Here is a 16,014-nt window from a genome sequence, read left to right as displayed (position 1 = left end):
TAGGGACCAACTCCTCCAAATGGAATCTACATAGTCCATGTGAGAATGCAGAAGGAAGATGGTGGGTGTTTTTCGCTACAAAAATTTGGGGGGATATGGACTCAGAGGCACACCTTCTCTGGAATAGTTTCAGTGCTTAGGAGAAATTTGCCATTGGAGTTCATCTTATATATTGACTATTAGCTTAATACATAGTGGCAATACTGATTTGCTTGAGTGGGACTTATTAATTATGACTGATCAGGTGGATGACACTTTGTATTAATTGTAGTGTTGTTATTTTTGTTTTATGTTAAATGCCAGAAGTCATATGGAGCTAGGCAATGCAATAACACAAGGAAGCAAGCAAGCAAAAGGATCAAAGTATACTTCACTGATTGCCATTCACCTACTAATTGATCAGTTTGCCCAGGATATTTCATTAAAGTACAGTATCCTGATATGCATTCGTGTGTGTCTGTGTGTTCTAAATCTGAAACTGGGGAAAACACCTCCCATTTTTGTCTCTTACAACCCTTGCATAGGAAGTACTATTTACACTGAAATATCCTTGTTTCTTAGTTTAGGGTGTGTCTGGCAACTTCCTAGATCAGGGGTGGGCAAACTACGGCCCGGGGGCCACATCCGGCCCGTTGGTCTGTCCAATGCGGCCCGCCCCTGAAAAAAAATCACTGCCATTGGTCTGTCCAATCCGGCCCGCCCCTGAAAAAAAATCGCTGGGTGTGGCGTATTGCCCTGTGCGCGTGGCCCCCAAAGCTGCAAAACAGTGCGGAGTGCTCTCGGGGTAGGAAAGAAAGAACTTTGCAAAGGCCTTGGCTGGGAGTTCGAAATCACCTTCGAGTGCGACCTCTCCGAAGGTGAGTCCCGCCGATCCCCCTTTTTTTCCGGGGCTTCCAGGCTTAAACTTTGCAAAGGCAAAGCTTGCAGGCTGGAGCGTCTTCCCGCCGAGGAGCGGGAAAGGTTCCACCCGGCGGGCGGGCGGGCTGCTTGGAGCCACCTAAAGCTAGGCCGCTGCTGATGGAGCCTTGCCCTGCCTTGGTGCCCCGTTTCCCGGCTCGGCGGTCCTGCTCGGGCGGCACTTTAAAAGCCTGCTCCCAGCACCCGAGCAACTTCCCAGCAACTTTCGGCTTCCTTTAACTCGCGGGCGCTGCGCCTGGCCCCGAGCCGCGTGGCAGAGGGGAAGCCCGGCGGGCGGGCGGGCTGCTTGGAGGAGGCGACCGGCGGTGCTCCGGCAGCAGCAACAGGCAGTTTCACCCAGGCTCCGCTCAGGTGTCTGGCTGGGGCTGTGAGGAGTTGCTACCGCCGGCGCAGCTCCGTGCGGCTCAGTCCCGCGTTGCCTTGGGAAGGAAAAGGCAAAACCAGGAGCCGCTGAGCCTGAGCCTCCAGTGCCGCTGCTCCGTTGCAAAGCACCGCTGCGGCTCTTCCTTTTGCCTTTCCTTCCCGAGGCAACGCGGACTGGGCCGCGTGGAGCCGCGCCCGGCGGTAGCAACTCCTGACTCAGGGGCCTCCGAGGGGAGGGGAAGGAGGAAAAGGGGGGAAGGGGGCGATTCCCAAAATCTTGTGCTGACCCGGCCCGTCTGTCAAATTTTAAAAGTCAATGCGGCCCCCGAGCCAAAATGTTTGCCCACCCCTGTCCTAGATCATCTTCTTATTTTAACTCAAACAGCAGGTTGTCCATCTTGCCATTCCATTCAGAGTAAACAACATAATGCAGATTGCAAAAAAAAAAAAAAAAGGTAAGAAATAGTAAAACAAAGAAATTTAAGGGGAAAAAGTGAAATAGGTAAAACTAGTTTACACTGTATGTCTTTGGACCTTCCTATTCTAATAAATCATGTGTGCCTTCACTTCACCTTCTTTAAATATCTCATTTATCTCTTTCTGAGAATCTCATTATTGGAGGTTTTCAAACATAGACTGGACAACCATTTGACTGGGATATAAGGCTCCTTCCTTGAGCAGGAGGTTGTACTAGAACAGGGGTATCCAACCTTGGCAACTTTAAGTCTGGAGGACTTCAATTCTCAGAATTCTCCAGCCAGCTTTGCCAAGGTTAGAGAGCCCTGTACTCGAAGACCTCGGATATCTCTTCCTGCTTTATGATTCTATCCAACCATAACATTCTTCCTTTTCCTCTTGACTTATTCACTCTTCTTTCATATAATTATTCTGCAATTAGATCCTTATCCATTTTGTGAATGAACACTGCAATAAACTTTCATTTCTGCATTCCAGATACTGTATATCCATTTAGTGTTCATTTATTCTTGAGGCTATCACTTCCTGTTTTACTACAAATAACTTTTTAATTAATCTATTCCTACTGCATCCAATTATTTTAATATTTCTGACATAGCAGTCTCATCTCTACATAACAAATAGGGTGAAAACGTGTTCTTATATACAGCCGTTTTTGTTGCTTTCAGCTTTATTCTCCAGACCACATACAAGCACTAGCTATCTACTCAATTTTCTTGTCTTAAAATTCCTCCATCCATTTCCATATCTTTAATAAATATTCTGCCATAATGCCAAGTATTCATCTACTTGCTCTAATGTTTCATCATTTATATAGTATATACAGTAACTTGCAATTACTATTTTGTCTATTCAGATACAGCTTTCTTAATCTTTGATACACAAATCTTCAGGCCTTGTATTTGTTTTGTTTGTATTTGTTTGCTTAGGCAATCTAAAGTTCAGCTGCAAATAATTCAGGTTCTCAACAAATAATATGGCGTCATCTGTGTACATCTACATTCACATCCTTGACCAACACAACACACTTTTAACTTTGCACGCATATTTTTAATGTCAACTCATAAAACGTTTTGTATACACGTTTTATAGTTGTCAACAGAAAGGGGGCGGGGTTTCAAAGAGCAGGCAGCAGTGTGGAATCGAAAGTACATTCTATTCATATTTTCTTCAGAGACTGATTAGATGACTAAAGCTTCTGCGCAAAAATCTAATTGGAAAGCATGATGACTCTTGGCTATGGACATATTTCGTTGGGTGATACACCCAGATGGGTGGGGTGGGGTAGGAAACAGGATCAAGGGTGACAGTGAATTACGTATCTCAGAGTTGGCTATGCCCAGGCTAATGCCAGAATGTTAACTTCTAACAAATCCTTTTTAGTTTTGGGAGTGTGGCTCGAGGCTCATGATTTAATTGGAGTAACTGCCGGAATCCTGACATTTAACTTATTAATCCAACTCTTAAATGCATTAAGATGAGGAGAAATCATTCATTCTCGTTCCCTATTCAGGGTTAAACCTTATGCTATACATTCCATTTGTCCAAACTTTATTTCTATCATATACTATATTCAGCTACCAATTTCAACTTCGTTAATGTGTAAAACATTCAGTGATTCAAAGTTATTCAGTAGATCATACCATTCCCTAAATCCAAAACTTAGGCAATATAACTTTTCCCCTCAAATTTACACATTTTTCAGAGATTATCTGGAGAAGTCTGGTCTGCAGATTTCCTGTCTGGCATAAAATTGAACTGCACTTCTCAGATTTGGCTCACTGCTGCTTCTTTTAGCTTTTTGATTAGAAATCCATTTACACTTTTCGAAAGTGCTAAAGGTATGCAAAATCCCACTTGTTGCTCTTTAAAATTAGCACATGGGATAGGAATACTCAATTATATTTGAAAAATTATTAAGACAATAACAAGTTTTGGGCTTTTATGAAGATTATTTCTCTATGTTAGTTTTAATCTAGTACCTTTCAGAGCTATCTAATGAGATTTTGTAAATAAAATATAGCTTGTTGCTGAAGAGAACAAACGATTTTCACCCAGACCTCAGCAACAATTGGAGAAAATAAAAGCTATGATGTGATTACATTTACCTGCTGATAATGATCAGAGCTTATGAAATACAAGACTATTTTTATTATCTGCCAAAATGCTTCCACTAGATGGCAGGTCAGTTCTTCTCTAGATATCTTTAACCATTTATAATGTTCTGTTTTCTCATTGCTATTAAATATATAACTGGTATAACTACCACCCATTATAATTAAAGGTTCAAAACCAAACATTTAAAAAGATGGTATGGAAACAAGCATGCAATTTCAGCTGCCTTTTAAATAACTTGTATAATTGAGAAAGTTAATATGGCAAAACAATATATTGAATATTTTTTCAATATACCGAAAAGAAATTGGAGATTAATTAAAATAACATTAAGAATTAACAGCAAATGAGGTGCAAAGTTTATGTTTTCAAAGGATGAGAGAAAGGAAGCAGTTTTCCTAGTTGCCTTCTCCCCTGAAATTTTATTCAGTCAGATAATCTATAAACATTTATATTGGATTATGAAGACATGTTTACTAGGTACAAATGGAATATAGTTAGCCCTCAATTTACAGCCAGTTGCTTAGCAACTGTTCGAAGTTACAGTGGACCTTCTTTGATACTTGCAACCTGGTTCTGAAGTTCTGATGGCTGACCCCCATCGCCCAGTCACATAAATGCATGCTGGGCACTTGGCAATTGATTTTCAATCATATCAGTTTGCTGCAACCTGGAATCACATGACCATGTTTTATGATACTTTTGCTAAAAACAGCAGTTACTTCTGTTTTTCAGCAAAACCAATCCATAGCAAAGCATTGGTTCTCTTAACGACTGCTGCAAAAAAGATTGTAAAATTAGGTTAGCCATGTGAGAGTCCTATTTTATGATTGGCATGGCTTATGTGCAAGGTGGGCAGTTCCATTACTGTGGGAACTATCATATATCAGTCACATGACACTGAACATATCTCTCCACATGCCATCCTGTAATTAAAAAAATAAAACCATAAAGATAACATGGCCATAAATAATGGTATGAACCGTAGCACCAAAATCCACAAAGATGCCCATTTAGGACCAGCAAAGAAATGACCACCTCTAGCTAGAAATAGTTCACCTGGAATATGAATATCTTCAGCATTCTAAGTACATTCTGAAGACACTCAGAAAAGGACCAATAATAAATACGTAATTCAAGAACATCTGGAACTACTCTGCTGTTTCCCTTCAACGACATTCTCAAAAAGAAAAAAGGTTATATGCAAATCTGGTTCTGAAAAATAATCTGAGCTTTGATAACAGTAATTTGCATGAAGGTGATCTCCAATTCGGTAATGAGAAGTTGCTGATTCCGTCCTTTGAAGCTATGGTAGAATGAATGAGACTGAACTGAACAAACTAAAAATTATCCCATATGAGGGATTAAGGTGATGTATTCCCTCTTTGTGTTTTGTTTTTATAGTGTTGTTTTTCCTTTGTAGGGATTTCCAACTACTAGAACAATGTGATTTAAAAAAAGTTAAATCTTGTCATAGTTGACTCGCTAAGCAGACCCACTTGCAACCAGATAAGAGTAACGGTAGGGTTAGGGAAGGCATTGGAATATAAGGGGGGTTTGGGAGGGAAATTTGGAATGCAAGTGTGCTGGCTGGAAGCCTGAGACAGACTCAACACCCCAAGGTCACCAGCTGGGGAACATCTGAGGCAGACAGACCATTCCCCAAACAAAGCGAGTGCAAATGATTGGTGGACAATGGACAATGGGAGGTATGGGGAGTGGGAGGGAGGGAAAGTTGTCCTATGCTATTTATACACGAAATAGTTAGGACTGGCTTTACTACTTCTGTACCCATATGGAATCTTCAGTAAAGTTATACTCTTGGTAAAAAAATGTCCCAGGAGTTTCTTTTGCTGTCTAACCCAGTGGGACAGTTGACACTCCTTCAAGTTGAGATTGATTCCTTGTAATTTCCTGGACCTGTCCATGAAGTTATTTTGCCACAGTAAGGAAGTATTTCCTATTGTCTTATTCTGGGATTTTTTCTTTCTTTCAATTTTCCAATTCAGGCCTCATATTTCCTGGTGGCTTCCCATCAAAGTAGTAGCCAAACCTTAACCCACTTATCTCCTGAACTCAGAAAAATTGGTCAGGTGTTGCAACCTTTTTCCAAATCTAAATCACTCTCCAGAAAAGTGATTGTATAAATATCAAAGGCAACTCCTGAATATTGCTCATTATGGAAATGGTGACCATTATGTAGACTTTTTAAATCTCCATACCTCAGGTGCTACAAAATTGGCTGTGTAACATGGTGTCATTAGTAGACCATTCTCAGCTCTCAGTTGTTTGGCAAATCCAAAATCACACATTCTGATAGACTCTGGGTTCCCCGATTCGTCCACGTACAAAATATTACTAGGCTTTAGATCTCGATGAACAACCTGAAAATAAAGTTGAAACAACTGCACGTTATCTAAACCCAAATGACTATAATAGTAAATGATTTGTCCACAACTGCAATTCTTTGAAAATTATTAGTTAATTCCAGAAATGATTTCTGGACATTTAATTCCATGCCTTGATAAATATTGACATTACCACACAGTAACAGAGGATACATCTTAGTAATAAACCAGAGGAACTAAATGAATTTTATATTTATATCTATCCACCTGAAATATTAATCATTTCTAGTAAATTACATGCAGCAAATCTGATTGGGAGCAGTTGATAATTGAGAAGCTGTAACTTGCCAGTAATTTGGCTCATACTGCAACTAGAAAGATAATAACAATTAAATCTTCTGTTTGAAGGATGCGCTGCAGGCATTTGATCTTTATTATAAGAGATCATATTTCTATCCTATGCCATTCTATTCTATCTTACAGTCTTCCATTTTTCACTAGTCAGTGAATCACACTCCATCACGTTCATTTTCTTTGTGGATTTTATGTCTGTGGAGAAGATGATAATACCTTCCCCTATTCAATATTTTAATGACATGGAGTAATATTTTTGGAAAGATGCTTGGATATAGAAAAACTGGTATACTTACACCCTGGGAATGCAGATAGTCCACAGTTTTGCTAATGGTACAGAGAACAGCGCTAGCTTCTCGCTCTGAGAAGCATTTCTGTAGAAGGATTCGATCTAAGAGTTCTCCTCCTCGCATCAGTTCCATCACAAGGTATACAAATTTTCCATCATCATAGACCTACACACGGGTACAGAAAACTTATCAAGTACTTGTAAATCTTAACTTCATACAGGTAGTCCTTGACTTACAACCATTCATTTAGTTCAAAGTTACAACGGTACTGAAAAAAGTGACTTATGACCATTTTCCACACTGTTCTTTTTCACACTGTTTACCACTGCAACATTCCCATGGTCATATGATCAAAATTTGTATGCTTGGCAACTGGCATGTATTTATGATGGTTGCAGCATCCTGGGATCATGTAATCACTTTTTGCAACCTTCTATCAAGCGAAGTCAATGGGGAAGCCAGATCCACTTAACAACTGTGTTACTAACTTAACAATTGCAGTGATTTATTTAACAGCTGTGGCAAGAAAGGTAATAAAAAGAGGCAAAATTCACTTAACAGTGCTTGCTTATCAACAGAAATTTTGGGCTCAATTGTGATTGTAAGTTGAGGACCACCTGTGTTATTTTTTGGGGCAAATACAAAGTTTTACAAAGAAACAAACAAACCCACTTGTTCCTTTCCTGATTCCTGAATCCCAGGAATCAAACAGGCATTGCTTGATGGAAAAACATCTGTCCATAGTTCTTAATGCAGGTGGTTACATTAAGTTACCTACATTTTAATTAATATTAATGTTTTATTGACCAGCATTTTTTCACAACATTTGCTTATCATTCTAGAAGTAAAATGGAACGATGTAAGATATAGAAAGGAATATTCCAAATTCCAAAACAAATATTATTTTTGTGAATGGTTTGCTGTATTCTTGAGCTTAAATGTGACCAGGAATAGGCAACTTGGTATTTTTCAGATGCTTGAACGACTCTGTCAGTTCTTATCGTTGATCATACCATTTCGGGATAATGGAAATTGAAGCCCCAATCACTGGATGGCACTAATATGTCTGCCCTGGTTTAATTCAAATATTTCCTGACTGCATATTTCTGATTGTGAATTATTAGTTGAAGTAGATGTGCATCCCAACCCAGCTGCCTGGTCCTGGTTCTTAAATAAACAGGTATCAAATCATTACTTCCTTTCTCTTTTAGTAATAAACTGACTATGGGTCACACAGTTTATGGATTGTAATTTTAGTATAGTTAGTCCATGTATAGTTGACAGATTGAATTTTATCATATATTTTATCTGTTATTTATTATTTTATTCTAGAATTTTTAACTGAGTATTTGTTCTGGTCTCTGGTCTATGACTGTAATAAATTGAATTGAAATCATTACTTTTTGCTGTTGACATATGAATATAGGGAGGTCATGAAAAATTACATATTGCAGGGCAGCCTTGAAGATGTGATGCTCCCTATAGAAAATGTGAACTTGATGTCATCAACAAGGTGGTTTATTTACCTCAGGGTCCCCAAACTTGGCAACTTTAAGACTTGTGGACTTCAAGTTCCAGAATTCTGGGAGTTGAAGTCCACAAGTCTTAAAGTTGCTAAGTTTGGAGACCTCTGAATATATATCTGCTCATTTTATTGTATGAGAGTTGAATGAAAAGTTATGTCTCCTCTTCCATAACTTTGAAGTAGGGATAATTTAATAAATGAAACAAGTAAATAATCCTTGAAATGAGCTGTTCTGTTACCTGCATTTTCTTCTCCGCATAATTACCACTGTTTGCTACACACCTCTGCTGATGATGCACAAGCTTCTTGAAGCTGTCATGAAAGAACTCCATATTTTATCCCTTCAACCAAGTCCTGAAGGTCCTTTCCACATTTTCATTTGATTACAACAATGTCCCTGTAGATATTGCTTCAGTTAGGGGGAAATGTGGAAGTCTGATGATGCCATGTCCAGATTACATAGTGGATAGGGTAATACAGTGAAATCTAATTTCACAGTTGCCCCTCAGGTGGCTCATGACATGAGGTACAGTATTGTCATATTGCAATAAAATCTCTTTCTTGTCATTCTAAACTCTGTTTCAATTGCTGTTTCAAAGTTTTGAATGTTGTGGTGTATTGCACTGATTTGATACTGGTATCAGGTTCAAGGACATTCTTCTGAACAACACCATCTGTATATCCCAAAACCATAACACAAGTTTTTCTGTCAGAGCCTGGGGTTTAATGTCCCACTCCCCGGTGAAGCTACGGGATGATATTTCATTGACTGATGTTTCATTTCTTGGTAATGATGAACACATGTTTCATTGGCCACTTCTATTTCACAGCATGACAACTGGTGGTAAAGTTTAAGATTTGAAGCTTTCATCTCTGCAGTCAGCATATGAAGAAACCATTTTGTACAAATCTTCTATACTGAAGATCATTAATGTGACTCACACATTCCTTAGATATGTCAAGCTTGACCTCAACTTCTCTTTGGGTGACCCAAATGCCCTTAATCAGTTCATCAACTTTTCTCAGATTCAACTCATTGGTTGGTATCTCAGGTCATAACTCTTCTGGTCCAATATTTTTACCCTTTTTTGACCTATCACAATCATCACCATAAACAACCTGTATTCGAAGGTCAATTTTAGCTGAAGGGACTCCTTGGCAGTCAGAAATTTCAATCACAGTGTGTTGCTTAAAGCACACTGATAAGTACTCACTACAGACTTCCATTTGAGAAATAATAGCAACACAACCTGTTCTCACAATAATTTCCAAATGAATCAATAGATGTTAAAGATGAATATCAGGGCTTTCAGTAGCAGAACTTTGGCCATCTGTTGTAGGCAACTTATAACACTGAAAACATTACTTTTTTATTCAACGCTCATACTTCCAAAAATAATTAGAAAGAGGAGAGACTTATTATACCATTTTATTTGCATTACTTGGGTGAAAAATATCTTTTTTAAAAAAGCATGAAGCTCCCTAAAAGAATAGCAATTTCTATTTTTTTTGCAACATTTGCTTATAGATTGTTATTAGAGTGATCCTTAACATTTTGTAAAATGGAAAACCTTTATGTAAGGGCATTATACATAAACAAAGTTACTACCTACATAAGAAAATTTATCAACAAGGTCTTTGTAGTTACTTCTTTACATTCTGATCCAACTTCAGCATTCAGCATAATTGGAATTAAACAAATACAAAGGTTATTGCAAATTTATTAATACATTTTCTAAACCCAATAATATAGCACATATTTTCCAAAATATTGTTGGAATGGACATCATATAGGTTTCCCTAAACAACTTTTCTTATAGATCAGCTTACTCCCAAGGAGATATGTAGAAGAAATGTGTGACCTGAACAACTACTCACATCTTTGAGTGTAATGATGTTTGGGTGCTGTCCATATCTCAGAAGAATCTCAATTTCTTCTGAAGGGTCTCTTTTGCTCTTATCAATTATCTAAGGGAGAAATGGAGAACAGAGAAAATTAAAAAGAGAGGAAGCCTCATCTGTGCATTTGAAAGAAAAGCTATGCATAGATATGCTATGTTAAAATTAAACAGCAATCTATATTAATGAACAGCTTATGGGAAACTGTTAACAATAGCAACCAGAGACAGAAAAAGAAACAATTTCCGGATTCTGACAATGGAGAGAAGCCAGGGGACTCATAACAACAAAAGGGCAGTTTTGTATTGTCAGTGGTGAAGCTAGAAGTAGACACACCTGCATTCCAGAGCCACTAACAGTTCTCAGCGCAGCCTCAATGTGTCCTTCCAAATTGTAATTTACAATGTGACAAAAAAGGGAGAAGTATCAAATGCAAGACTCTATTAATTCTATTTTATTGATTAAATTCGAATGTAAATTTGAATGTAAAGACCACTACTTTTGTCCTAAAATCCAATCGAAGTCTCATCAGATAACTTTTAAGAGAAGGAATGTAGAGCACACCCACATATCTAGCCTGGTGAGATAGGCAGATATCCTCAGGGAGAGGCAGGATTGAAAACAACCCAAGGGCTTTAAAAATAATACATAACAGTAGTGTGATATAGGCAAATTCCAGTTGCCTAGAAATGTATGCATTACTGGACTAGTTGCAACTTCTGAATGGCCTTCAAGGACAGCTCCATGTAGGGTGGATTGTAGTAATCCAATCAGGAAGTGACCAGGATATGAATGACAGACAATGGACACAATCGGTGCACAGGATATATTTGTGCAAAGGCTCCCTAGTCATGGCTACCATCTTCTCTTTGAGCCAGTCCCACAAGTCCAGGAGAACCTCCAAATTACATTCTAACTATGTCCAGGGAAATGCTTCTTTACTATAGTTTGTATGTGTTTCTTGCCTCACTAGAGTATGCAGTATTTGTATCAGAAAAGGAAATCATTGGGGCTCAAACTGTTGTCCTCTGCTTTAGAATTGTTTGTCAATAGAATTTCACTAATTCTGTATTTTCATACCCTCCTCCCTATTTTACTTTTCTGTTAAGCCAGCAAGCTTGATTATATGGCTGTAGCTGAAGAAAGTAGCTGAATTATGTAGGGAGAACATAATGTGAGTTATGGACATGGAGGTGTGGGTCAAAATCGGCAAGATGGTGGGTGCAATTAAAGAATTCTGTTGTCACTATGCATTATAAAAGGGACATGGGTTTCAATTATAATGTTATACCAGCCATCTTAAAGAGTTGAGATGTGGATGACCTATCATTTAGGGTCTAACTCAGTGTTGGCAGATGCATCTTTGAAATAGTAACAGCAGATCCTGTTCACTGTGACACAATTTGCTTCTGTAGCAAAATGCATTTAATGACAGGACAAAATAATCTAAAATTTCTATGAATTATTCCATCTTTAATTAATTCATCTTCAAGGTTTTTTTCAATATCAAGGAAAAATAGTTGGAACATTTTGCTAATGGGAACTGTACAATTTTGTTGTTTTTTCCATCTGATCAAAATGTCACATAATTCACTCTGAGGAATCAGGAGAACTATGCATGCTTTAGACCTTATAAACGCAATTCAATAAACCAGACTGAGTTTTTAGGGCTCTGTACAAGGCTGAAAAACATTGCAGCTGCTTAAGAATTGCCTTACTTTTGGGGGAAACTTCTCAAAACAGCAACATGAGTTTTCATTCATGTAGAAGATGGGATGCTTTAATAATTAGCAGAGATGCTTTGCTTGCGCTTGCATGAGACTGAAGCATTTCTTTCACATTATTTTTGAAGTGTGTCCAAACAATGATTAGCATTATTTTAGAGGAATTTATAATTACTATTTCAAGATGTTTTGAAGGAGAGAGATTACTGACTGTAGTTGTTTCTATGATTTTGAATTATCTTGAATTTTATGGTTGATTAACTTTGGTGATTCATTCACCAGACAGTAGCATCATCCATAAAATTATACTTATTATTTTAGAGAAAAAGAAGAAATAAACTAGTAATATTTTAAGCAGCATGGCTTACTGTATAAAGGATATGCCCGATTCATTCTACCATTAATGATAAGCATTCAGATATTTAACATTCAAGTGAATTGTTGTTAGCATTCAAAGTACTGCATGTGTATCCTAATGCATACAATTAAACATTTTTCATTGGGCCAAACAAAACTATGATGGTTTTTCAAGCCCTTTAATGTGGTAATACTATATGTTATCTTTTTTGTTCCAGAATCTTTTAAAATATCACCCAAAGGAGTGCAGAATTTCCACAAAGTCTTACAGGCGGAAAGAGTTTGGCAGGCACAAGACTAATATTTTTATTTTTATTTTAATATGTATTTATTTACATTTGTAGGGCTGTCCATCTCACCTAAGTGACTCTGGGCGATTTACAATAGTTTAAAAACACATACTCCAATGAATGAGTTAGAAACGAATAAAAGATCTATGCATAAGTGCACATTGGGAGAAAACAAGAAGATGCATTCAAAGTGTTCATTTATTTAAAAAATGTAGACAAAAATCTATAGAACGGATCATGGATATTTTTTAAAAAATTGTTCATTCTTATCCATGTGCTCACAATATAAACATACAGAACAAGCAACATTTATAACTTGGAGTCATTTCCCCTTGTCTATTAAACATACAGTGTTTCTCTGTATAAGAGAGACAATCGTATTGTGACTCTTCATTGGTAGCAACAGACACATTCCTGCATATGTTCAAGGACATTCTCTTTATTATTTATTCAAATGTTTCAGGAGCAGGCTTAAGAAATACAAATGTTGTGGTTCTGTATGAAACCTGCCAGTTCAAACTGGTTGTTTTATCCCATGACAAAATAATAAATTTAAATAATGGTAGTGTGTTAGTCTTAAGGCACAAGTATGTTTGCTAGGACAGATGATCACAGCTGTGGATGTACCGTATGGGGAGAAAGGTGAAATCAGAAAGGGTGATAATTTATTCTGAGGGTCCTTTCATATATTAAAGCCTCTCTCTCCCTGCCCCTTCTCCCAGTTCCTAGAATTATTGTAGTTACATGAATGATGGAAAACATCAGCCAGGATTTAATATGTTATCTGCATTTGTTGTATTCCATCTGTTATACTATTCAAAGAAGTATAGTACTAACATGTACTAGCAAAAGAAATCAACTGCCAATTGTAACATGAGAATTTGTCCTCCTGTTTGTCCATATGACTATGTCTATAGTAAGCCTTCTCCAATCTGTTGTACGATCCCTCCAGCATTTACACACAATTATACAGACATTTCATCTCATTTATATCCATTCATTCTCTCTTTCACAAGTGACTTTGCCCCCATCTACAACAGCACATATGCTTCAAAAAAATAATAATCCTAATTCCCATGAGTGGATTTCAGGTGGCACAGAATACTTGGGGGGGGGGGATTTTAATCTTTTATATCCCAATGGTTAGCCCACCTACCACATTATTCTATAAGTAAAATCAGGTTTGAAAAGAAATCCCGAAATACTATAATGGGAAACATTTTGATCAAAGGTATATTGTGGCAGGATTCAGAAAAGTCAAAGAGAACCAATTGGTAAGGTCTTGCAGGCTGAAACTAACTGTTCTTGTGTCCTTCGTAATCAATAACTCTTCCAAGGAAAGGCAACTTCTCCAAGTCCATTCCTATTTTATTGTGTTAATTACTTGCAGACAATATTTTTTGCAAGCATATAAATGGGGAGTTTCTCATAGGCATTTTTATCACTCTTTCAACACTCCCCAAACTCTCAGAAACAGTCTTGCAACAGTTTTTATTATTATTATTATTATTATTATTATTATTATTATTATTATTATTATTATTATTATTATTATTATTATTATTATAAATAAATTTTATTGATTTTACAATTAAAACAAACCAACAACACTAAATGAAAGAGAGAAAAAGAAGGGAGAAGAAAATAGAAAGAAAAAAATAGAAAACAATTAAAAACATTCTCATCTTCAACAGTTTGTAAGACTTCTTTTTTATCCTTATTTTATGCCATATACACACACCTAATCCTTACATATATCTGTGTATCACTACTATGGATTTATCCTATTCTCTTTTGCCTTTTAGTGTGAAGTCTATCTTTGGTCTACCCATTTGTACCAGCAGTTCCAGGTGTTGTAGTATATTGAAGTGTCTTTATTTTTTAATGCCAAAGTTAATTTGTCCATTTCTGCACAACTTGAAATTTTCTGAATGATCATCTTCTCTGATGGAACATGAGGTTTCTTCCAACATTGTGCAAAAGCCAATCTGGCCGCTGTCAAAATGTGTATTATTATATATTTCACTTTTTTTGATATTTGTTTATCAAAGATCCCTAACAGAAAGGACTCTGGTTTGAATTCGATCTGTTCTCTTGTCATTTCTTTCAGCCAATTTCTAATTTTCTGCCAATATTTTTGAGCTTCTGTACAAGACCACCACATATGGAAAAAAGTTCCCTCTTTTTTTTTTTTGCATTTCCAGCAATTTGGACTCATATTGGGGTGCATCTTCGCTAATCTCGAAGGAGGAAGGTGCCATTTATAAAACATTTTATAGGCATTTTCTTTGTATGCTACCGATTTTGTAATTTTATTATTTCTACCCCAGACCTTTTCCCATTCTGTTATGGTGATGCTAAGTTCATTATTACCGTATTTGGCCGGCGTATAAGACGACTTTTTGCCCTGAAAAACATGCCTCCAAGTGGGGGGTGTCTTATACGGCGAGTATATAACAAAGGTCGCCTTATACGCCAGCAAATACGTTGTCACTTGGTGCAAGAGCGACGGGGGCGGAGCTCCGCAACTGCGAAGCCCCTTCAAGCCCAGCCGGAGTCTCTCTTCCTCCTCCTCCCCACCCACCCACCCATCCACCTCCGCTCGTGCGGCGGACAGGCAGGCTCCAGGCTTTGCCCCATCCTCACCTCCTTTCCATCCCCTCCACCCCCCCAGTGGCAGAAACTTCGCCGCACGTGGGGACGAGTGGAGGGGTGGGAGCAGCTGACGCAGCTCAAAGCTGAGAAAGCGCCATCCTTGCTTTGTGCTTCGGGAAGAGTTCGTGTTTTTGTTTTTGTTTTTCTCCCAGGAATGGGATGCTGCTCGTCGATTTTCTTTGGGAAGTTTTCTCTTCCCGGTTTCAGCCTTTGCTCGAATCCTCCCCCCACCCCCGATTCACTTCTGGAAAGGATGCTTGTGTAACTCTTTTCCTAAGCGTTGCTGGGGTGGAGGGGGGGCAGTGTGCAGCGTGAGCGAGAGGCTCTTTCCTTTCTCCCTGAGTGCAAAACCGTCTGCCTTCTTCTCTTGGACGGACCGAGCAAGGCTAATAAGATAATAATAAGATAATAAGATAAGATCCTAAGCGCGTTGTGCAGAAACAGATCTGGATCTCATTGGAGAAAGGTAGCAAATGAATGAACTGGACTTTGGCAAGTCTCGGGTAGGAACTCAACGCTTTCTGGAAAGTTAGTGAGCAGGAAAATAGACATCATTTCCGCTTTCTCCCAGCGTGGGTATTTCATTATCCCTCCCTGTAAGAAGTAACAACCACAAAGCCAAGGGAAAAAACGATGCGCAGGAAAAGCCACAGTAGGAAGCAAAGATTTCTTCCCCCCACCTCTCTCTCTGAAATAATT

The 16,014-nt window shown here is 38.1% G+C and overlaps 1 protein-coding gene across 1 annotated transcript in view; it reads right to left on the bottom strand.

The window, feature by feature from the left end:
• Positions 1 to 16,014, bottom strand: part of LOC113417040 (ribosomal protein S6 kinase alpha-2) — a 68,931-nt gene that overhangs the window by 10,278 nt on the left and 42,639 nt on the right. Inside the window, exons 10-12 of the mRNA XM_087969069.1 lie at positions 10,269 to 10,358; positions 6,872 to 7,030; positions 6,096 to 6,257 (exon numbers count right to left, since the gene is read on the bottom strand). Coding sequence (XP_087825195.1) covers positions 6,096 to 6,257; positions 6,872 to 7,030; positions 10,269 to 10,358 — 411 coding nt within the window. The remainder of the gene's footprint in view (positions 1 to 6,095; positions 6,258 to 6,871; positions 7,031 to 10,268; positions 10,359 to 16,014) is intronic.

The sequence above is a fragment of the Notechis scutatus genome, chromosome 1 (assembly GCF_049901735.1).
Source record: "Notechis scutatus isolate UNSWTSFEM ecotype Mainland chromosome 1, rNotScu1.2, whole genome shotgun sequence".
NCBI classification, from domain to species: Eukaryota; Metazoa; Chordata; class Lepidosauria; order Squamata; family Elapidae; genus Notechis; species Notechis scutatus.
This window is presented reverse-complemented; position numbering and strand designations above follow the sequence as displayed.